The sequence below is a fragment of the Strigops habroptila genome, chromosome 14 (genome assembly GCF_004027225.2).
Source record: "Strigops habroptila isolate Jane chromosome 14, bStrHab1.2.pri, whole genome shotgun sequence".
In the NCBI taxonomy this organism is placed as follows: domain Eukaryota; kingdom Metazoa; phylum Chordata; class Aves; order Psittaciformes; family Psittacidae; genus Strigops; species Strigops habroptila.
The window spans coordinates 12,358,900-12,380,369 of record NC_044290.2 but is presented as its reverse complement, the minus strand read 5'-3'; the positions used below and the strand labels follow the sequence as shown (position 1 = coordinate 12,380,369).

Below are 21,470 nucleotides of genomic sequence, written 5' to 3'. Positions count from 1 at the left end.
GGGCACCAGCATCGGCACGAGACCGCAATCAGAGCACAGGGAGCACAGAGCCGGCGGCAGAACAAGTGGCGATATTAGACTCGGACAGACTACCAGCAGCGACAGGAGCAATGGCACGTGTGATACAACCATACAGCGCGGGCGGGACGCGGGGCCGTGGAGTTGGGGGTTTTCTTTTCTTTTTAATGTTTCTCTTTAATACGTTGAAATTGCCCAGACTGGTCCAGTACGACATCTTAGACCTGACAGGGATGCTCAGCATGAAAACACCTCCCGGAGCTGCGGCGGGCGCCACGGCTGGAGCCGTCGCAGACGGGCAGCCCCGCGGCACACGTCAGTGTCGCTGCAACGTGGGAATGGCTCAGAGAAAGTGGGGCCTGAGGTGCGACGGGGGGTTCACCAAGGGAGGACGGGGATTCCTGCGGCTGCTTGCAGCCTACGCCCACCCGGGTACAAGGCTCCATCCCCACCACTGTGGATGAGGGAGCTCGACCGGCCAAGGCGCTGCCGCAGACAACGGCACAGCTCAGCCAACACTGCACGAGGAGATGGGAAAGACTCTGCAGCCGGAGCTCCTGCCCCTGCGCCCTGCTGAGCCCTCCTGCCCACAAAGCTGCTGGGGCTGAGCCTGTGCAATGGCAGCAGCTGCAGAAGGGGCCGCAGCAGCTCTGCCCCCGTGCAGGAGGCTGCGGTGGGAATGGTCCCACGCGATCCTGGGGGAAGTGGTGAACCCTGCACTCACCTCCGTGTCCCCGGGGGAGAGGAGCATGTGGAGAGAAGGGCAGCGGGTCCAGGGTGTGTGAAGAGAAGAGGGGGGCCCTCCAACCATGCTCAGGTGCCCCTCCAGGCATTTCCACAGGAGCCAGCCGGCCCCATGAAAGGCCTATAGCCCCTCATACGCAGCTCGGGACTCTGCCTGGAGGGCTGGACCCTTCCTGCATCCCAAAGGGAAGGATGGGCAGGTTTTGGGGAGGGGGACAGGGGGTCTCCGCTGCTGGGGGGTGGCCTGGGACACTGCGGTAGGGGGCCTGCCTGGCAAGAGCTGCTGGTGCGGCTCCCCCGGTGCGGGGGCACTGGTAGACCTGCTACACAGACGGGGCAACTCCCGCCACTCCCGAGGGTTCGGATCCTTCACAGCTGCTGGGGTGCCAGGGCTGAGTGTGGCCTGGTGGGATGCAGCCCCCACTGTGGGGTCCCCCCTCAGTGGGGGCTGCCCTGCTCAGCCCTGCCACAGAGCAGGTCCCTGTCCCTGCCCCCCCGCACGCCCATGGCAGCCGCCGCAGCCCCGGGATCCCCGTGGCCGAGCGGGTTTTCATGCTGTCTCCAGGGACTGATATCAGCGTGGACCAGTCTAACATCTCGCAGGTTTTTTCTACTGGCTACTGGAATGCGCTCATTTGGCTTTAGGGGTCCTCAATGTCGAGAAACTCTTGCTTGGGGGGGGCCATGCCGCGGTACCAGGCGCACGAGCCATCGCTCCTCTTGATGCAAGCGTAGTGCTTCGCCTGCCGCCCATCCACGTTGTTCTTCTCCATCGCCCAGTCTGTCCAGAGACACTCATCCGAGGAGGAGACGAAGCAGGGGATGGAGAGACAGCGCGAGATCTGTGTGGAACAGAGACCATCACCGACCACCCGAGGGGGGACAGTAGGGTGGGATGGGACACGAGGAAGCAGCATGGGGCTGATGGTCCTCCATGGCTCTGCTTCATTCACGCCCCAGTTCTGGACCACCTGTGCCAGGCTGCCCCTTCCCTGCAGGGCATGTTAGGGATGTGACCCTGATGTGGGCAGACTGAGGGAACCCCTGAGTGCGGGCCCTGGTTCCCAGCTGGAGAGAGCCAGAGACTCGGATGCCCTTCCTGTTACCTCCAGTATCTCCCAGCTCCCTGCACAGCATCACTCTTGAAGGATGGGAAGAGCATCTCTTGGTGGAGCCCCTTCCCACCCTGGGGCAGCCTGGCCGCTCACCTTGCACTCGCAGCCCATCTGGTACCGCTGGTTTAGGCTCTTCTTCTGGGTCGGGCTCAGTGAGTCCCAAGTGGAGACCAAGTCGCAGAGCGTGATGTGCATCTTGCCATTGCCCTCTGACTTGCCTGTGGAGAGGCCAGAGACAGCTCAGAGGGTCCCCCCAGACACCCTGGGACCTGGTGCTGACTCAGGCTGCTGGGGCTCAGCCCGGCCCGGGGCGCGGCTGAACCCTGCTGCAATCCAGCACTGAGGGCTGGTGGTGGGAGCAGGAGGAAGGGAGGGGGCCATTCACACATCACGGGTGTCTCAGGAGGCCACAGGGCCACCACTGCCACCAATGTCCCCCGAGAGCTCTCCCTGCGGCCACCCACCTGCAATGAGATATTCCTTCTTCCCGCCGGTGTCCAGCAGCCGGCCGCACACGGCGGTGGATGGAGCCGTGTAGATGAACTCTATGTCCTTGTCAGGGCCCTTGAACATCTGCGGAGAAGGCGCAGGAGTGAGCGGCTGCCATGGAGGCTGCCCTGTCCCCCCTCCAGCCTCCTGCCCCGATGTGCCCCCTTACCTTGATCTGCTTGATTTCATACTGGATTCGTTTGATCGGATTCCCATATATGTCATTCCCCGAATCCACCTCTTTGGCAGACATGGCCTTTGCTCGGATCACTGCAATGGACAGGTGCTGGAGTCAGCAGGGGTGGCCACAGCGCCCCGCTCACCCGCCCCATCCCACCGTGGCTCCCACCCTCGAAGCCAGCGCTGCTGCCCCGCGCCGCAGAGCCGCTGCCACACGCTGTCCCCAGACGGACGGGGCTCTGGCACACACGGGATGGTGATGGGCAGCGCTGCAGCAGCACCCTCATGGTGGGTGATAAGGAAAGGTCACCCCAGTATCACCCGGTCACCCTTGGCCAGCGCTGGCCCGGGCTCTGCCCAGCTGCTGCCAGACCCATGGGTTCAGGCTGGCCCTCCCTGGGCTCATGCCCGTCACACAGATCGCACCAGGACAGCTAAAACCTGCCAGCAGCGTCCTAGAGCTCCACAGTATTTGTCCCACTGTCATTAATTAAACCTGTCTCTGATAAGGGCCCCAGCCAAATGCCTGCATGGCCTGGCCAGGCTGGAGCAGAAAAGGGCAGAGCGAGCTATTTGGAGGGTCACCTCTGGGTGCAGAGGGAGGTTGGGAGCCGCATTCCCAAGGCACCATCCTGGCTGTTCACCACAGCCAGCACAGGTACCAGCACTGCCCACCAAGTGCTGCACAGGCAGCTCATGCCAGGGTCCCCGTCCCAGCACAGAGGGGTCCCTGATCCACCACGGTGATGCTCTGGCTGCAGCTCCCTGCCAGGCAGGCACAGAAACCGCATCCGCCGGGGCCAGGGGCTGCCAGTGCTGCTTCCTGCCCTCACTGCCTGCAAAGATAACCCAGGCACACCGAGGGCCGAGGCAGTGGAAAAAACACAGCCCGGTGAGGGCAGGCAGCGAGGTCCCAGCCAAAGGCAAGAGCCCTCCCGGCTCCAAGTGGCCCCAGGGCAGTCTCAGTGCTCGGTGCCACCGGACAAGGTCAGGTGCCCCAGAGCCAGTGAGGCCACAGCACCCCGGAGCCAGGGGACAGTGACCTGGGGACAGAGACATGGGGACAGCTCTGCCATGGAAGGGTCCTGGTGGTCACTCTGCCAGCACAGCTCAGAGATAGAGGAACCAGCATGTGTGTGCTCGGCACATGGCAGTGACCCGCAGGGCAGGCAGCAGCCAGCTCACCCTTACTCACCGGCTTGGGACACAGCAGCTGGTTCGGTGCTGCCTGTGGTGGCCTGAACCCCTGCACCGAGCCCCATGGCTCCCAGCCCTGCCTGGCTCCTTCCACCGGCGTGGGGACCCGGGCTCACAGCCAGCCCCAGGCAGCACCGACAGCGCAGGGGACAGCAGCAGCCCCAGAGCCGCAGCTCCTGCTCAGCACCCTCGGGGGCCTGATGCAGGGCAAGGGCTTGCAGCGCTCCCCACACTGCTGAGGGTACCACCATCCCATGGGAGCCAGCTCCCCATCCCTCGGGGCACCCCAGCGCACTGCCAGCCCTGCTCCCCGTGCAGGTGGGATAGGGAATGGGGAGCCATGCTTTGGCCAGGGCAGCGGCGTCAGCCAAGTTGGGGACCCATCACGTGTCCCCCACTACATGATGGGGTGGGAGCAGCCGGGGACACGCAGGGCGCGGCACCAATGGCACGGCAAGGAGAGGGAACCTGACCGTGCTCTATAAATACCATGGGTGCGGGGGCACGCGTATGGGCTATTTAAGCTGAAGGTCAGGGGGGCACGGCCCCATGTGGGCACCGTAAGTGCCAACTGAGCTCACTCTGGAAAGGAGAAGGTGGCCACCAGCACGAGCAGGGGCCAAGAAAAGACCTCCCAAAACAGCCACTCCGGGCCAATGTGGGCACTCACCCAGTGCGGGACAGGCAGACTCAGAGCCTGCAGGTACCGGCGCTGCACCGATGGCTTTCCCAGCCAAGCTCCCGTCCCTGGGGATGGGCCTTGGGCATGCCGGCAGTATCTCAGCCAAACGGGCAGCCCCTGCATCCCTGCCTGCAGCAGGCAGCAGGGCACATCCCTGCCCTGGTCCCTGCCCCAGGCTGGAGCAGCTCCACTCGGCACATGCTGCCTTGGTCCGTGCTGCCACACCTGCACCCGCTAATCTGCCAGCGGCTCACTGTAGGCACGGGCCGCCCCTCGTCCCGACCCAGCGGCTGCTGCGACCCCCGGCTCTCCCCGGCTCCGTGTCTGCGGCAGAACTTGGATGCAACGGAGCCGGAGAGCTGCACACTGACTCCAGCCCCACGGCTCCAGGCGCGGGGAATGGTTACTGGTTCAGTGGGCTCCAGCCTTTTCCATTCACGTGCTGATGAATCACTTGACAAAAATGCAGCCCAATTCTAGGCGGATTTGTTCTGAACAGTGCGGCTTTGTGGAGGGGACGGCTGCGCTGCGCTTTCCCCGCCAAGACCCCAGCAGCGCAGCCAAGCTGCTCTGTGCCAGCCAGGAGCCGGAGCGCGAGCAGGGCAATCCGCAGGGATCGCAGCGGGGAGTCCCTGAGGAGAGCCCGGCTGGGATCCCTGGGACCAGGAGGCAGGGCCGACGGATGGAGGAACCCCCCAGTGCCCAGAAACCGGTAGTGGACCTCACCAAATATCAACGTCATCGGCTACATCACCCACCACTGGCCTGGACAGACCCTCCATGAAACTGGCAACGAGGAAGGTCCCCAGCAGACCCCACGATGCTCCCCCTGGCTGGGCAATGAGCCTACAATGAGCAGGGACAGACCAGGGCTACAGTGAAGCTCTGGGAGCAAAGCTGGGGGCAAATAGCATCACCCAGTGCCATAAACACATGGGGATGTCTCTTGTGGGGGCCTCTGCTGAGCTGAATGGGCAGGGAACAAAGCTTCCTTCTCTGGGGCTGCTGGCAGCCAGCTGAGTGGAGGGGATGGCTGCCAGTGCCAGCACTGCCCGCTGCCTGCCCAGCATCGCCCGGCCTCGCTGGGCACCCACCAGCAGTGGAGCAGGGCACCCTGTGGTGATGCGGAGGCTGGAGCGATGTGGAGTGGCGGATGCCAGGGCTGCCCCAGTGCATGGCAGTGCTGTGGGGAGGGCGATGGCAGCGCCGTGGGGAGGGTGATGGCAGCACCAGCACCAGGCCCTGCTCAGCCTGCGCGGGAGCCACAGGCTGTGCTGCCACAGCCGCCTGCGTCATCCCAGCGTCTGACGGGAGTGGGATGGGACCCAATCAGCGGCGGCCCCGGCGTCAGCCCATGGCCCCTCCGTGCTGCCCGCTCGGGAAGAGCTCCGGTGCTCGGCGGGCGACACTGGCACCGGCAGCTCCCGGGGGCAGCCGTGCTCCTCCAGCAGCCCTTCGGCAGGGACCATCCCCACCGCTGCCCCCAAGCCCCCTCGCTGTGCAGCTCCTGCCGCCGGCAGCCCCCGCACTCTCCCTGTGCCCCGTCCCCACAACCAAGCACTGGGATAACTGGGATTGGTGCAGTGCTGCTGGGGCTGCATCCAGGGAGCCCCCACTCTCCACTGCCCCATCGACCCGTCCTGGAGCTGGCACCGCTACACAAGACCAAAGCCATGGCCATGCCCAGAGGGGCTGAGCATCACCTCCTGCACCCCCCCATCCCCATGCTGCTCCAGAGGAGACCAGGCAGAAGCTGGGTCTCCCACTGTGGCCCCCGGCCCAGCCACATCCTCACCCGGCAGCCAAGCGTCACTGGCAGCACAGGGAGCAGCCCCACTGCCCATCTCATGGGCAAGGAAGCACAAGTGCAGGCAGGACAGATCACTTGTTGCAATGCACCAGCTTCAGAGACAGAACTCCCAGCCCCTCCACCACACCCAGCCCAATGCAGAGTTACATCCACCACCACATCTGAAATAGGGCCCAGCCTGGACACAGGCTGCTCCATCTGCAACAGTATGGGAAGGTCCCAGCACCCCAGGCTGACCCTGGGCTCCACACGCCGGCAGGGAGGGAGCTGGCTGAGGAGCCTCCCAGCTCCCAAAAGCATCCAGGGGAAGACGAGAAGCAGCGAGAAGGCCAAGAATCACAGGCTGCAGGAGATGGATCCCTGTTGTGTGGGAAGAGGCTGGGGAGCTCATCTGGGATGAACCCTGCTCCCCTGAGCCCAGCCCCATCCCCACCTGGGCTCAAACAAGGCAAGGCTGATCCAGACGAGCCACAGAGAGGACTCTAGCTGGGAGCCAGAAGGAGCCAGGAGAAGGCGGTCACAGTGGGACGAGCTCCAGACACCCGCACGACAGACACCAGCCAAGGGCAGCGGGACAACGCAACCCAGGGCACCAGTGCCCAGGCACAGCACGCTCCCGGGGCGCAGCGAGACACCCCGCGGCCACCAAGACAGACGGTGACTCAGCAGCTGAGTCACGGCTGAGCCAGCACCCCGGGACGGGCCTGAGTCATGAGTGCCCTAGAGCACTGATCCTGACCGGAGCGTGACAGGAAGCCGCAGCCACACTCATGGGGATCTCCCGGCCCAGTGACACCAGCTCTAAAAATCCAGTGCTCCATTTTGTCTGGAAAGCTCCTTGTGCCCAACAAGCTTCGTGGCAGCAGCAAGACCAGGCAGAGCCGGGCACACAAGGCAGCAGCCAGACGCCGTGGGACCTGCTGTCGTGGAGGAAAACCAGCAGGAATAGGGTCTGGAAGGAGCAAGAGCAGCCTGGGAATCTGTCAGGAGCATCCTGGCAGGATGAGCAGGGGACAGGGCAGGGCCGTCCAGAGGCTGGGGCTGCCTAAGTGTTTGGGAATGTTACCTCTCCAGCTGAGCCTGGGAACAGCCCCGCAAAGGAGAGCGTCGGGAACTGGGGCTGGTCTGTTTGTTCAATATGTTAAAATCCAATAAGGGCATTATTCATAGAAAGAGGAATCCAGATCCCGGCGCTGCCAAGCCCTCCCTTTCAGCAGCATCCAAGCCGAACAAAGTGGGACGGGGGAGAGGAAATGCCTGGAAATAAGGCGCAGACGGGAGGTGACCGAGTCCGGCGCTGGCTCTGCCGGGCCGGTGCCGGGCCCCGGCGGCTCCCCGCGCTGCCACGTCCCACCGCGGCGCGATCGGACTTGTTGGAGGCCGGGGCTCCCCCGGGCCACAGGGGCCGCGCAGCGCGGAGCCCGGCCCAGCCCCGGCGGCTCCTCGCATCGCCCTGGGAGCCGATGCCGGGCGCGGCCGCGACGGTCTCCGCGGGACGGCGGGGAGGGAACGCACACACCCGACGGACGGACCGCGCCCGGCCGCGCATCTGCTCCCGCCGACACACCCCCGGGGCGCGGAGCCCGCACTGCGCGGGGCTGCGGGCAGGTGCCGGGCCCGGGGCGGCTCTGCCCGCTCCCGCCCGCTGCTTCCCGCTCCCGCCCGCTCCCTGCCCGCCCGCGGAGCCCGGCCGCTCCGCGCCAACTTTCCGCCCCTTCCCCCGCCGCGAAGTTGGCGCGGGCCGGGCCGGGGCTCCGGGCTCCGTGGCCGCTGACGGAGCTGCGGGGCCCCGCGGGGGACAAAGCGCGGGGCGCGGCGGGCGGCGCTCACCTACGTCCGCGTTGCAGAAGGCCTGTTGCGGGTGGATGGGCGAGCAGCTGCAGGCGTCGGCCGGGCGGGCCCTGCCGAGCAGCAGCACGAACAGCCAGGCCAGCAGGCTGGGCAGCGCGGCGGGCATCGTGCGGCGGGGCTGCAGGCTCAGCGACCCGGCCGAGAAACCCGCATCCACCGCCGGGCCCGCCCGAGCCGCCGCCGGAAAGTTTGGGGCCGGCAGCCGCGGCGTTGCGGGCGCTGCTGTGGCCGCTGCTCCGCTGCCTTCTATGGAGGTGTTTTCTTCCTTCCCCTGCTGCCGCTCAGCCTCGCTTTTTAACGTGCTCCGGGGATTTGCTGCTCCTCCTCTGCATGGCGCGGGGCCAGCCCGGCTGCTCCCGCCCCTCCGCACGATGCGGCTCGGCGATCGCCTCCCCCGGCCCGGCCCGGCCCCCGCCCGCCCCCCGCCGCCCCGGGACCCGGTTCGCAGCGCTGGCGCCCGGCCTGCGCCGCGCGGAGCAGCGGATCAAGGGGCAGGCAGCGATTATGTCCGTGCCGAAGCATTTCCTCCCCGCCTGTTCCCCCTCGCCGGCTCCTTCCTCCACCCCACGGGCCGCAGCTCCAACCCCACCTTGTCTCCGAACCTGTTGCATGCCGTGGTCCAGCCCCAGCAAAGCGCCACAGGGCTGCTCGGTGCGATGGGGAGAGAAGCAGAAGGGTAAAAGTGAGAAAGGTTGAGATAAAGGTGTTTTAATAGATAAAGCAGAAACCACGCACAGGCAATGCGCACAGGCAATGGAAACCGAGGGCTTCATCCACCACTTCCCATCGCAGGCAGGTGTCCGGCCATCCCCCATCCATCCCTCCATCGTACCTCAGTGGCTTGGTAAGACAAATACCATCATTCCAAGCATCTCCCCCTCCTTCTTCTCCACCTTCATATGCTGAGCATGATGTCCCACGGTCTGTGATATCCCTGGGGTCAGTTGGGGTCAGCTGTCCTGGCTGTGTCCCCCCGAAACTCCTTGTGCACCCCCAGCCTGCTCACTGGTGGGGTGAGGTGGAAAAGGCCTTGACGCTGTGCAAGAGCTGCTCAGTGATAACGAAAACATCCCTGTGTTATTGACACCATTTTCAGCACAAATCCCAAACATCGCCCCACGCAAGCTACTGCAGGAAAAATCAACACAGCCCCAGTGGAAACCAGCACAGTGACACTGTGTCACTGCACCAGGGTGCTGCCGGTGTCACCAGACCTGCGAGCAGCGCTGCACGAGCGTGCTGCATCTCTGCAGCGGCGCCTTCAGCCCTGCTCTGCCTCTGGGCAGGGACACGGCGTCTGACCCCGCGGAGTCGGGTGCTGCTGGCACGCGTTGGCAGGGAGAGCCACCACCGCGGGCCACAGAACCTGCTCCTGAGCCAGCCGCTCACCGCAGAGCTGCCCAGCCACGGCTACTCACGTTTGAGGGAGGTGCCAGAGCTGCTTGCCTCTAGGATGAGAAGAAACAGCAGAAACGTGGGCAGCCAAACCCAGTCCACGCCCTGCCTGAGCCTGCAGAGAACCTGTGGGAGGTGATGGCTTCATCGCGCTGGGATGCTGGATGGAGCCTGGAGATGGAGCCCCAGGGCCCAACATCAGTGTGCAGCACATAGTCTGCAGGTGCTCCCAGTCACCCAGCGTCCTGCCTGCCCGGCTGCAGGCCCTGGTGCTGCTCTGAGGGCCTGGATCACTAGGAAAAGGGAGCATGGACAGGCAGGGCAGCCGGTGGGAGGGTCGGGGGGCACAGGGGGACACAGTGCAGGGAGGCCTCACTTCCTGCGGGGTGAAGAGGTCCTGACCTGGCTGAGCCCAGCGGACAAGAAGGGGCAACAGGGCAGGAACTGCCCTGCGGACAGACCCAGGAACCAGACGGGTGCTGCAGAGCCGCCGGCCCCAGGCCAGGAGGACGAGCGAGGCCAGGAGTGGCCGTGCCAAGTGAAGCGCAGGCAAAGGCAGAGTGGCCAAGGTGGCCCATGGCCAGTTGGCACCCAGTGCCCTGGGCTTGGTCGCATGGCCCCAGCGGCCACGTGCCCGGGCTGGGGCCAGCTCTGCCGGCGGCGCTGGGACAGGCAGTGCCCGGGGCAGCAGTGGAGGGAGCGCGGCCGCTCCAGCCCAGCGGCTGAGTCATTGTCTGGGCTAAACGAAAACACGTGTCCAGCCCCGGCCGTGCTGCTTGCTCTGCTCTGAGGTGCTGGACACTGTAAACAGGGGCGGGGGGGACACAGCCAGGCTGAGCTCCTGGGAGGACCCCATCCCCACCAGCTCGTCCCTGCCCAATTGGAGCAGTACCACGGAGCCAAACACTAACCCAGCGCCTCACTGTTGGCTGCAATGAACCAGGGCAGGGGCTCAGCCAGGCCGGGAGCTGCAGCCCTTGTGGTTAGTGGGGTGGGAAGGAGGCCATGGGGCCTGCAGATGCCCATGTTCCGCACTTCTGGCTCCCGAGACATGTGCAAGTTCCTCCCGGGGGCCGCTGGCTGCCACCGCGATTTCACAACGCTGCTGGCGAGTGCGGGGCTGCCGCAAACACTTCCCAGCTGCTGCTGGCCCCAGGAAGCTGAGCTGGTGCTCCCGGCTCTCCCTCCTGCGCCGAGCACAGCAGCCCTTGGAGCAGGCTCAGCTGCGCCTGCCAGCTCCCGGCGGCTCCTGTCCAGGCCCCGGCTCTTCCCAGCGCCGACAGCTCTGGAGGCACCTCCGGGGCCTGAGGTCTGCACAGCCGTGTCTGGGAGAAGACACACGGCCAGGACCATGCACCTCCTTGGGGTGCAGGCTGGGAGAGGTGCAGGGATGTGCCCACAGCACACACGGCCACAGCCGTTGGCCCCATCAGTCACTTGAAGCCCCTGCACTGGTGCTTCCAGCAGCCCCAGGGCAGAGCACATGTGCCAGAACAGCAGTGCCAGGAGTGGCTCCAGTTCCTGGTGCTTGAGGCCACCAGAAGCCCCGGTGCTACCGGCAGTACGGGAACTGCTAAGTCCCTTCAGTGCCGGGCAGAGGATCACACCACAGCCCCCTCCCACGTGAGATCTTCCCCAGAAAACAGTGCCCAGGGCTGCCCGTCACCTCCTCGGGTAACGAGAAAAGGGAAGGGAAACAGCTTCTGGGGAAAAGCCTGATGAAATCCCCTGTGGCCATGACATCACAGATGGGCTTTGCCTGCCCTGACTGTGACACCCTGCATGGCCCTGTCCCCTCTGTCACCCTGTGACCCCAGGAGGGTCAGGATCCAGCAATCATGCCCTCAGGGATGCTTCTCTCCATAGGGATGCTTGTCCCTCTGTCTCCAGTGTATTCCTGGTGAGGTGCTGGGGACACGGCTCGGAGGTTCCTCTGCAGGGTGGCCGCAGCACAGGCTGCCAGCACGGCTGGGCTCCAGGGCAGGGTCAGACCCGCTCCCCCATGTACCGGCACAGGCCCCGTGCTTCGGCTAGACACCCCCCCTCCTCCCAGGGAACACCGGCATGGTGGGACATGAGGCAGAGCAGCAGAGCTGGGGCTCAAGCTCCTCCTTCACTGCAAACCCAGCAGCTGGATGTCACCAGAGCCACCGACTCGCTGCAGAGGGTTTCTGTCACAATTAGGGGCTGGCACTAATGGCCTGAGTGGGGATCTGGCGCGTGGGGCCTTGGCCGTGTCTGCTAGGCTGGGGCCCGCAGCTCCCTGTGGTGGCAGCCCCTTGCCACCAGGTGCCACTGCCGAAACACTCGCACCACGCCTGCTGCACCAGAGCCAATGCTTTACGGGAGCGCCAAGGCCAAGTACAGAGCTGGGAGCGGAGCCCGGCATCCCTCGGCTGAGCCCGCGGCTGCCCCCGGCTGGCAGAGGCCCCGCGCCCCTCCGGTCCAGTGCAACAGTCGTTAAATAAACTCAATGCCCTCGTATTTCACGCTCCCGATCCTGGTCTCGGGCAGGAGGAAGCGTCCATCCAGCGTGAAGGCCATGATGTAGCTGGCGATCTTGCCGTTGTCCTCCTCCGATTTCAGCGCCACAATGATCTGGTCGTCCGTGTCCGGGATGAACTTGAAGGAGGAGAAGCCATGAGTGGGGACCACGTCCCCCACGCGTCCAACTGTCACGTCCCCGAAGTCCTGTGTGGAGCTCAGCAGCAGGTTGGTGCCGCGCCGCTCATCCGCCTTCTCGTTGTAGCGCTCGTGGCTGGCGCGGCGCGGCAGGAAGAACCAGCGCTGCAGCGTGTCGCTCCAGGACACCGACTCGTGGATCAGGTAACCTGCGGCAGGGAGCGGCGTCTGACGGCGCAGGGCACCCGCCAGGCTCCGAAGGACACTGCAGCGGGGAGGTCACAGCCCCATGCAGGCAACCACCGTGAACGCTTCCACCTCCTCCTGCCCACTGCCCATGCAGGAGCCCCCCAGTCCCTCCCAGAGTGGGGCAGGGACACCCCAGCAATGGCCTCCTCTGCCGCGGGGCCTGGCTGCAGGCACAGCGCCACCAAGCCACCCTCCAGCTGCTTGTGCCACAGACAAGGGAGAAAAGCCCTGGACAGGATTTTCCTCTGTCCCCATCAGGACAAGGAGAGGGCTCTGGCCTCCATCATCCTTTAAACCTCACACCGGTCCCAGAATCTATGGTGAGGGAGACCTCAGCCCCGGAGGGTGTGGGACAGGGGGTGGCAGGAGGGAGCCTCACTCAGTACCTGGGGGTCGGATGCCCGCTGCAGCCCTCAGCGCGTTGTAGTTTGCCACCCAGTTCTCATGGCCCACGTCGCCCTTGTAGCCGACAACCTTCACCCACTCGGGGTTCTCATTCACCACCTCCCCCGTCGTCGTGGTCCACTCCTTGCCCAGTCCCCCCACGTAGAGGTGTTCGTCCTTCACCGCCAGCCATTCTGCCTTGAAGCCTGCAGTGGAGAGAATGGCATAAGCTGCGGCTCGGGCAGCACACGGACATGGGACTGACCCCCACTCCCCTGAACACCACACCAGACAGCTCAGTGCTGGGCAGAGCCTTCTCCCATGCAGCCAGCAGGTCCCCAGGAAGGAACTGCCCCTGGGGGTCACAGAAAAGGTGCACCCAACCCAACGAGCTGCAAAGAGCCAAGGGTTTCACCGCTCTGCGACTGCAGGATGGGACGGGATGGAGGAGCTCACCTTTCCCCACTGTGCCATCCCCGTCCGGAAGGATCACCCAGGGCACCACCTTGTTGCCCTCAATCTGATAGACCACTCCTGTCCGGTCGTCCACAGCGTACAGCTTCCCGTTAAAGACGACCAGCTCGGAGAGCTCCATGCCCCTGCCCTTCTCAGCCAGGTGGGACTGCAGCACGCTCTCATCTTTGTCCCACTCCACCGTCACGCTGTCCCCACTGTCTGACAGCACCAGGTAGCCCTTCTTCAGGTAACTGAACCATGTGTGCTCCTCAGAGCCCCGGGACTGCGTGTCCAGGTCCGCGATGACTCCGATGCGGTAGCGCACGCCCTCGGGGTTCCTCTGGGGTGGGGACAGCGGGTAGGTGTCATTGTAGCGGTCCCCTGCCTGCAGGCTGAGCTGCCAGTTGTGAGGATTGGGCGGGCCGTGCCGTGCTGGGGAGGACCGGTGCAGGCAGAAGAGCAGCAGCACAAACCCCAAACAGGCTGACGACAGCACGATGGCCTTCCAGCGCAGTCGGAAGCGGGGGTCAGCACCCTTGGTCATGGACGCGAGGACAGGCAGACCACCAACGCTGATCCGGAGGGGGCTCATAGACTCATCGCAGGGTGGGACGGGCATCAGACTGCAGGTGAGGAGAACCTGGTGGGAGGAAGGGAAGAAGCAGGTCAGAGAGCTGGAGCCTGGCACTGCACTGAGCTTGGGGGGAGCAGAGCACTGCCATGAGGAAGAGGCAAAAGGCCTCATCCCCTCTCCTGCAGCAGGAGAAGGTGTTGCCGCCTCACACAGGAAAGAGCCAGCACGCCAAGGGGCTGGTTTGCTGCTGGAGCCACTCTTGGCCCCTTCTCACCTCACTTCATCCTTGCTCTGCAGTCCCCGACCTGGGCAAGCCCAGGCGTGTTGGCAGACACGCATGGCCTGCTCAGCAGCTCCACCTGCCCCGGGTCCACCGCAGCCCAGGCAGGGAGAGGAGGCCGTGGCGAGCCCTGGGGCCTGTGTTGGGGCATCCTGCTGAGCAGTGTCCCTGCACGGCCCCGGAGGAAGGAGGGTCCCCTCCCGCAGTGAGGCTGACCCTTGCTGCCTCCGAAGAAGCCACCGGGCCTCGCCCAGCTCCCACGGCCCCTGGGAACCAGCCCCACTGGTGAGCATGTCCCCAGGCCCCACGGGGACACTGCGAGACACGTGGCAGCTCCACCCAAGCAGGATGCCAACGCGTGAGCAGGAAGTGCAGCGCCCGGGTACGAGGGACACCCCGACCTGCCCAGCCTTAAAGTCGCAGCAGCCCTCCCCTTCCCCCTGCACATGGTCACAGCATATCCTCAGGCAGGACTCACATGCAGCTGCCTTCAGCCCACCCCGGGCTGTGCCCACCCGCAGTGCCCAGGCACCAGCAGCTCCTCTCCCTGCCCCTTCTCTCTGTGCAGCACAGGGGACGTGGCAGCTCGCGGAGCTCCTGCAGATATTAAACAGCCCCCGGGGCTGGAAGCCCGCCCAGCATCACCCGCTCTCACCCTGGGCCATACAGCACAGGGCAAGGACGCCCAGGCCAGGGCAGGACCCCACAGGAGGGGTCCCCAGCTGCCGGCCCAGGGCTGTCCCCAAGGACCTGTCACCGCCGTGGTGGGGCCCCGGGCCTGGCGCTGGGCACGGGCTGTGCCGTGGGGCTCTCAATGTGCCTTTCAGCAGCGCGATGTGCGAACAGAGGCTGCATTGAGCGTGGGGGGCCGAGCCCCGGGCAGGCGGGAGCGCTCCCGGCCGCGGGAGAGCCCACGAGGGACGGACCCCGCGGGGAGGGAGCACTCCCCGGTCCCACCGGGAGCCGGGCAGCGCCCGCGGCTCTGCCCGGTGCGCTGGCCCCATCCCAGCACCTGCGCCGGGCACGGACACGGGACCCCGGGTCCCCCTGGCCACGGACACCGCGACCTCCGAGCCCCACGGACATGGACGCAGGACCCCCGAGCCACCTCCCCGAGCGAGCTGCCGGGAAAGCGGCGCATCGCCCGGCCTGAGCGGGGCCTGGCTGGCCACCGCGCCCCTCCGCCGCGGGGCACAGCCCCGGGGACACCGATGCTCCCACCCGAGCGGGGCGCTCGGGGCCCGCGGTGCTCCCGGCCCAGCCCGGCGGGGCCCGGCGCTGCGGCCCCGGCCCCGCGCCCCCCGCCCCGGGGTCCCCGCTCACCGCGGACCCGCCCGCGCGCAGCCGCCGCTGCCGCCGCCGCCTACAGCTCCCGGCAGCACCCGCGCGCCACGGCAGCCGGCAGCGGCCAAACCGCCGTGGCCGGAGCGAGAACTACAACTCCCAGCAGGCCCCCGCGGCACCGCCCACCGCCTCCCCGCCCGTCCCGCCGCAGGGGCAGCTGGGAGCTGCAGTCCGCCCCGTGTCCTGCTCCGAGCTCGAGCCGGGGGCTTCTGCTGCTCAGCCGCGGCTGTGTCCCGCAGCGAGGCATGCAGGGCTAGTTCGGCAAGACGAGTGTGCGGTGCAGCCCGGCCCCAGCCCGCAGCTCCTCCGGCCACGCCAGCGCCGGCCCAGCCACTGCCCGTGTCCCCCGGTACTGGGGTGCGGGGAGCGGGCACGAGTCCGGGACATTCCTGCGTGTCCGTTGCCCGCGGCCGCCCGCGAAGGGCCGGTTCCCGGCCGGGGCTGGGCGAGCCCCGGTGCCCCCAGCGCTGGGAAGCGGCCGGCGGGTGTCCCGGCGTGGGGCAGGGTCCTGTCCCGCAGCGCAGCCCCAAGCACCGGCTCCGGTGAAGCCTCCGTCCCCTGCCCTCGGGCCAGCGCCGGTCGTGGCTGCGGGCCCGGTGCTGGCAGGAGCTCCGGGAGCGCACATGGTTAACGCAGCTGGCGGGGGAGGGCTGCGCGCCCCGTCCCGCTCCTCCCGTCCCATCCTGTCCCGTCCCGTCCCTCTCCACCGCCTCCGCTCCAGAAAGTGCATTTCCGCCCAGGCCGAAGGAGGAGACGGGGCCGTGGAAGCGGGAGGCAGCCGACCCGGCGGGGCAGTGCGGGGGGATGCTCTAGGGAAGGGACGGCAGCGCCCGGAGGAGCAGCCCTGCCCCGGAGGTAGGTTGGCGGCAGGTTCGGGGGCGCCCTGCAGGCCCGGAGACCAGTGCCCCACCTCGCTGTACCCATCTGCGGTACCGCTGGCGACGGGCGGGATCACCCAAGAGGCAGCTCCACCTCGCCAGGCCCATGGGTGCCCCGGGGCACGTCCAGCGAGGGGCACCAGAGCCCCTCAAGTCCCATCAGTCGAGTGATGACCATACCCTGCTGCCAAGAGGCGGTGGGGACCACAGGGACCGTCCTGCAAGGGCACAGCCCGACCCACAGCACCATGTGCCCAAAAAACCCCAGTCCCATGAGCAGCCAGACCCAGGGCTGGACAGCCCCGGGCATGGCTGCAGGGGACACGGTGGCTGCAGGGTTCCCAAGCACATCTCACTAGTGCTGTGGGTGCTGGAGGGTCATGACCACCCCCTGGTCCTTCACTCCCACCCTCCTGCCTGCCGGGTCTGTGCTGCTTCGGTGCGCAAACAGCTCTGCAGCCATTCCAGCTGCTGCAGCAAAAGGCAGGTGGCGAATCCCACCAGCACAATCCCAGAGGGCTCCTGGCATCGCTGCTGTGGCTTGGGGAGGGTGAGACGGGCATGCAGGTCCCGCTAAGCCACTCATCCCTCCCCTGGGGTTTGCTCTTGTTTCATCCTGGTCTTTATCACTGCCTGGAATGTATTTCAGGATGTTTTGATTCGCAGTCCCAAGGCTCAAGCAGCCACTGAATTTAAATCTCCAAACTGCTCCTGGAGATCATCCAACCCCAACAGGAAAAACAGCGTCCCTCCCGCAGGATGGGGTATGCCCATGCAGGCAGCTCCCGCCCCACGTGCCTGCGGGGTGCAGGGAGAGCCCTGCATGCTGCTGGTGACAGCACCATGGCCACGATGGCACCGTGCCGGTGACGGCACAGCACACACGCAGCACGCTCGCCTCCATTTCCAGCCCTGTGGCAGCCTGGGAAGCTGCCTTTCTTGGTGGGAATTTCCTGGTGATGGATTTCTTCTCTCTGTGGAGCAGTTTCCCTGCAAAGCTGTGTTTTCCCCAGGGTTGAGCCTGTTTGGGTCCCAGGGGAACATGTGGTTTGATGGTCCCAGAGCTGAGAGAGACTCACAGGCTTCCCAAAACCCCACAGGCTGCATGCCGTGCTTGCTGGCATGTGGCTGACACAGCTGGAGGCCAAGCTGTGTGAAGAGAGCCAGGGCCAAGGCTCTGCAGGACGGTATCTGCTCACAAGCCCCCGGCTGGCCCCCGCTGTGCTTCTATCCATGGATCTGCTTCTCCCCTGCCCGTGGAGCCGAGCACAGGCCGGCACCAGGCCAGGGAGGACGCGATGCCAGGCTGCCTGTGCACCGTGCCCACAGCCCTGCTCTCCCCATACCCGACAGCAGGGCACCGGCCAGGATAACAGGACTAAGACAGAGATGGGGGGCACACAGGCACCTGGGAGCATGTGGGGGGACAGGCCCTTTGCAGAGGGTGCAAGTAGGGGGAAAGCCCTTTGGAGCCTTTCCCCATTTCTCCGCCTCTTCCCGGCCCCAGTGAAGGTGACTCATAAGCCTGGAATCCATCCTGGCCTCGGACGACCTCCACACCCGCTGCTGGAGCACGCCTGGTCCCCGGACACCAGCCACACACTTGGGGACATCAGTAACCCCTGCCCTGAGGCTGCCAGCCTGGCTATTACTGACCAGGGACACTGGTGCTCACAGAGCAGGTGTTCACCAAAACAACAGGCTTCTGCCCCAAAATCCTTCCCATGGCCTGGCCCATCCCCAGGACATGGGCTGTGCTGTGCAGGGCCCTGTGCCTATCCGGTCGCACCCTGGCACTGCCTCAGATGCCAACCGGCTGGGCAGTGCCACATGGCTTTTGGCCATGGCTGTCCTGGCGCCTTTGGGGCTGCAGGGTGAGATGCTGGTGCCCGGCCCCACACCAGGAGCGGATGCAGCTGAGATAAGGCAGGGAAGGGCAGCGGAGCTGCCGGGGTTGGGCCACGGTGCCACCAGCTACTGCAAATATTAACTCTGTTCCCATGCAGGATGTGGGCTCCCAGGGAGGTTTCTCCCCATGGTGGCCTGCTCCCAGCCCACATCCACGTCTCCAGAGAAGTGGGTCTTGTCTCCTTGCAACCGTGAGAGCGAGGGCTGGTGGGTCCTGGGGCACAGGAGCCTTTCACAGGGTCCGTGCAGCCTATGCTGTGGGTACCCTCACACTCTCTGGGGCAGGAGGGATGCAGCACCCTCGCCAGGCAGGGCTGGGGTCCCCCACACAGGCAGGGCTGCACCCGGCATTCCCCCAGTGCCATCTGGATCTGCCTGTAGTTATTCCAGGTGCTCATACCACAAGTTGCTGCTCTTGGGTGTTCATGGGAAGCAGCTGAAGCCAGGCTGGGTAGGAGCAGCAGCGCCTGGACAGTCAGGCAGAGGCTGCTGCTCCGCTCCACCCTTGGCTTCCCAGGTAATTCCCTCATCCGTGCATGCCAGGGGCTGCATGGCCCCAGCTCTCAGCCCAAATGTGGGTCTCCCAGGCGCTCAATGGAGCATCACAGAGGCACATGACCCAGTTAAAGCAGCTATTTAGGTACAGATGGTCCCTGCAGCTGCAAGGGATGCAGTGCCCATGCTGCAGGCTCTGCTGGGGAGGAAGCTGCTGGAGAGCAGCATTTTGGGGCTGGAAGGGCAGCTGTGCCCTGCCTGGGGCTGTGCCATGCTCCGGGTCCTGTGCTGGGGACAGTGCAGGGCACAGCCAGGGCCGGGCATCCCTGCAGCATCTCTTACTGTCCCCTCAGCTGGCACCTCACAGGGCACTGCCATGGAGGGGCTCTGGGTGCCCGGTGTCCTGCTGCTTTCCTGCCTGCTGCTGCCCTTTCCTGCGAGCAGCCAGACCAGCCCCAGCCCTGACCGGAGCTGGGAGACGGACCCCACAGAGGCACCATCCCAGCACCACACTGCCAGGTGAGGGGACCTCAGGGTCAGGGCATTCGGCAGCAGGGCCCAGGGTAGCCCTGGCACCTCAAAGGGCCTCAGCCCCCCCATAGCTTCCTGTTGCTCTTTGCTTTCTGCCTTCCCCAGGGCCATGCAGGAGCAGGTCAGCAGTGCCCGGGAGATGCCCCTGCGGCCCCGCTGTGTTCGCTGCTGTGAGCAGCCTGACCAGCGCTTCTACCACCCCCAGTACCAGCCTCTGCCTCAGATCAACATGACCATCCTGAAAGGTGAGGGCTGGCGGGACCCCCCCCACTGCTGCATCACTGCCTGCAGCCAAACCTGCCACCCAAGCTCCCCATGCTGCTGGGCACCACCAGCCTGCCTGGCAGCATCATCCCAGTGCAGAGCTGTGCTCCCAGTGCTGGCCTCGCACGAACTGGGGGGCAAGAATCTGGGGCTGGTGCCCAGGGAGGGTGTTGGGGGGTCCCTGCTCTCCCTGTCCCTTTCTGTTGGGCAAAGGCAGTGAGTTTAGGGATGTCACCCACCTCTGACCGCGTACCCATCCCTCCTGCTTTGGCCAGGTGAGAAAGGGGACCGCGGCGAGCGAGGCATGCAGGGCAAGTTCGGCAAGACGGGGGTGGCCGGCAGCAGGGGCCACATGGGGCCCAAGGGACAGAAGGGCAGCATGGGCGCCCCGGGGGAGCGCTGCAAGAGCCACTATGCTGCCTTCTCGGTGGGCCGCAAGAAACCCCTTCACAGCAATGACTACTACCAGACCCTCATCTTCGACACAGAGTTTGTCAACCTCTACGACCACTTCAACATGTTCACGGGCAAGTTTTACTGCTACGTCCCCGGGATCTACTACTTCAGCCTCAACGTGCACACCTGGAACCAGAAGGAGACGTACCTGCACATCATGCGCAATGGGGCGGAGGTGGTGATCCTCTATGCCCAAGTGAGTGACCGCAGCATCATGCAGAGCCAAAGCGTCATGCTGGAGCTGCAGGAGCAGGATGAGGTCTGGGTGAGGCTCTACAAGGGTGAGCGTGAGAATGCTGTCTTCAGCGACGAGTATGACACCTACATCACCTTCAGCGGCCACCTCGTCAAGTACAGTGGGGACCCCTGAGCGCCCAGTGTCCCCCCGCTCCTCCTGCCCTGGGGCGAGTGTCTGAGGAGCCCCTGCCACCCCTCACCCTGGGCATGCCACCACTGTCAGCTGTTTGCCCATCCACGTGCCACTACCCCCGGCAGCTGCACAGTGTGTGAATGTCCCCACCATGGCTCCTTGAGAACCTGGAGGAGTCGGAGCAGTTTCCAGCCTCTGCTGCATTTGAGACCCGGGAAGCAGCCGTGCACGGGGTGCGGGCAGGGAGCTCAACCCCTCCTGTGCTTGCCTCCAGAGCTGGGTTTGCTGGGGCACAGCCTGAGCCGGCACCAGCTGAACAGGTTTGACTGCCAGTGCCCCGGAGCAAAGCAGCACAGACACGTGCACCATGTTCCTCCCTTGCTCCCTCGCACTGTGCCACACTCTGCAGGCTCCTAATCCTAGAAAAGGGCAGAGGATGCTCAACACCCAGCAGGGAAGGCAATAAAACCACTAAGAGCCCCTTTTCCTTTCCACAGAGCCGGGTCCCAGCCCCACAGACGTTGGGCACCCGCTGAAATCCCCCATGCAGATTGCAGCAGTTCCCTCCACAAGCCCCATCACAACTCCAACCACAGCCTCTGCTCGGTACCGACACTGCCAGTGGGTGCTGGCTCCCCACCGGCAGCCCTGGGGTTGGGGCCTTTGGCCTCAGCCGCTTCCTCTTCAGCTACATTATCTGCTGGCCAGGCTTTGTATTTCTCTAGATGCAACAGCAGAGCAGGGCCCAGGGCAGCATCCTGCCCCCCTCCCTCTGTACAGCTTTAAACATTAAACACTCCACGATTTCCAGTTCTACTCACGCTTTCTGTGTGTCCTCTTGCTTTGTGTATGGAGGCTCCAAGTGGCTCAGGGCAGGTTCCTGCTCGCAGAGCACAAGGTCTCCCCGAGAGTCATGGGCTGAGCTGGTGGTGGAATAGGAAAGACAGAGCATCCCTGGCGAGCCGGGGTGGTGTGAGCCAGGCTCTGAGGTGCAGCAGCTCCCTGAGGGCTGGGAGCTGAGCACGGTAACAGACCCATGAGCAGGGCAGGCTAGGAGTGATGGTTGGGTTTACCAAAAATCCAGATGATCTGAGAAGCACCCAGTGATGAGGCAGGTCTGAGGGCAAACTAGGGGTCAGAGCCTGGATCCGTGGGTCCATGGTGGGGCAGAGTAGAGC

General features: G+C 65.3%; 3 protein-coding genes across 5 annotated transcripts; 1 reads left to right on the top strand and 2 right to left on the bottom strand.

Annotated features, from left to right (window-relative positions):
* Positions 1–50: 50 nt before the first annotated feature.
* TIMP2 (TIMP metallopeptidase inhibitor 2) lies at positions 51–8,560 on the bottom strand. Its single transcript, XM_030506006.1, has 5 exons — positions 8,066–8,560; positions 2,536–2,636; positions 2,342–2,450; positions 1,971–2,095; positions 51–1,604 (listed from the first exon to the last, which is right to left on the bottom strand). The coding sequence occupies exons 1-5, from the start codon at positions 8,190–8,192 to the stop codon at positions 1,404–1,406; spliced, it is 663 nt and encodes a 220-aa protein (XP_030361866.1). The 5' UTR covers positions 8,193–8,560; the 3' UTR covers positions 51–1,403.
* A 3,243-nt stretch (positions 8,561–11,803) lies between these two features.
* CANT1 (calcium activated nucleotidase 1) lies at positions 11,804–15,421 on the bottom strand. Of its 3 annotated transcripts, none has more exons than XM_030505967.1 (4): positions 15,370–15,421; positions 13,193–13,832; positions 12,739–12,942; positions 11,804–12,312 (listed from the first exon to the last, which is right to left on the bottom strand). In XM_030505967.1, the coding sequence occupies exons 2-4, from the start codon at positions 13,809–13,811 to the stop codon at positions 11,942–11,944; spliced, it is 1,194 nt and encodes a 397-aa protein (XP_030361827.1). In that variant the 5' UTR covers positions 13,812–13,832; positions 15,370–15,421; the 3' UTR covers positions 11,804–11,941. The 3 variants fall into 3 exon arrangements, with proteins under 3 accessions (XP_030361827.1, XP_030361828.1, XP_030361826.1); XM_030505968.1 differs by lacking the exon at positions 15,370–15,421 and adding an exon at positions 14,041–14,394; XM_030505966.1 differs by lacking the exon at positions 15,370–15,421 and having other exon boundaries at positions 13,193–13,985.
* A 393-nt stretch (positions 15,422–15,814) lies between these two features.
* Positions 15,815–21,112, top strand: C1QTNF1 (C1q and TNF related 1). The gene is made up of 4 exons (XM_030506002.1): positions 15,815–16,245; positions 19,025–19,190; positions 19,308–19,447; positions 19,742–21,112. The coding sequence occupies exons 1-4, from the start codon at positions 16,014–16,016 to the stop codon at positions 20,290–20,292; spliced, it is 1,089 nt and encodes a 362-aa protein (XP_030361862.1). The 5' UTR covers positions 15,815–16,013; the 3' UTR covers positions 20,293–21,112.
* Positions 21,113–21,470: the final 358 nt, after the last annotated feature.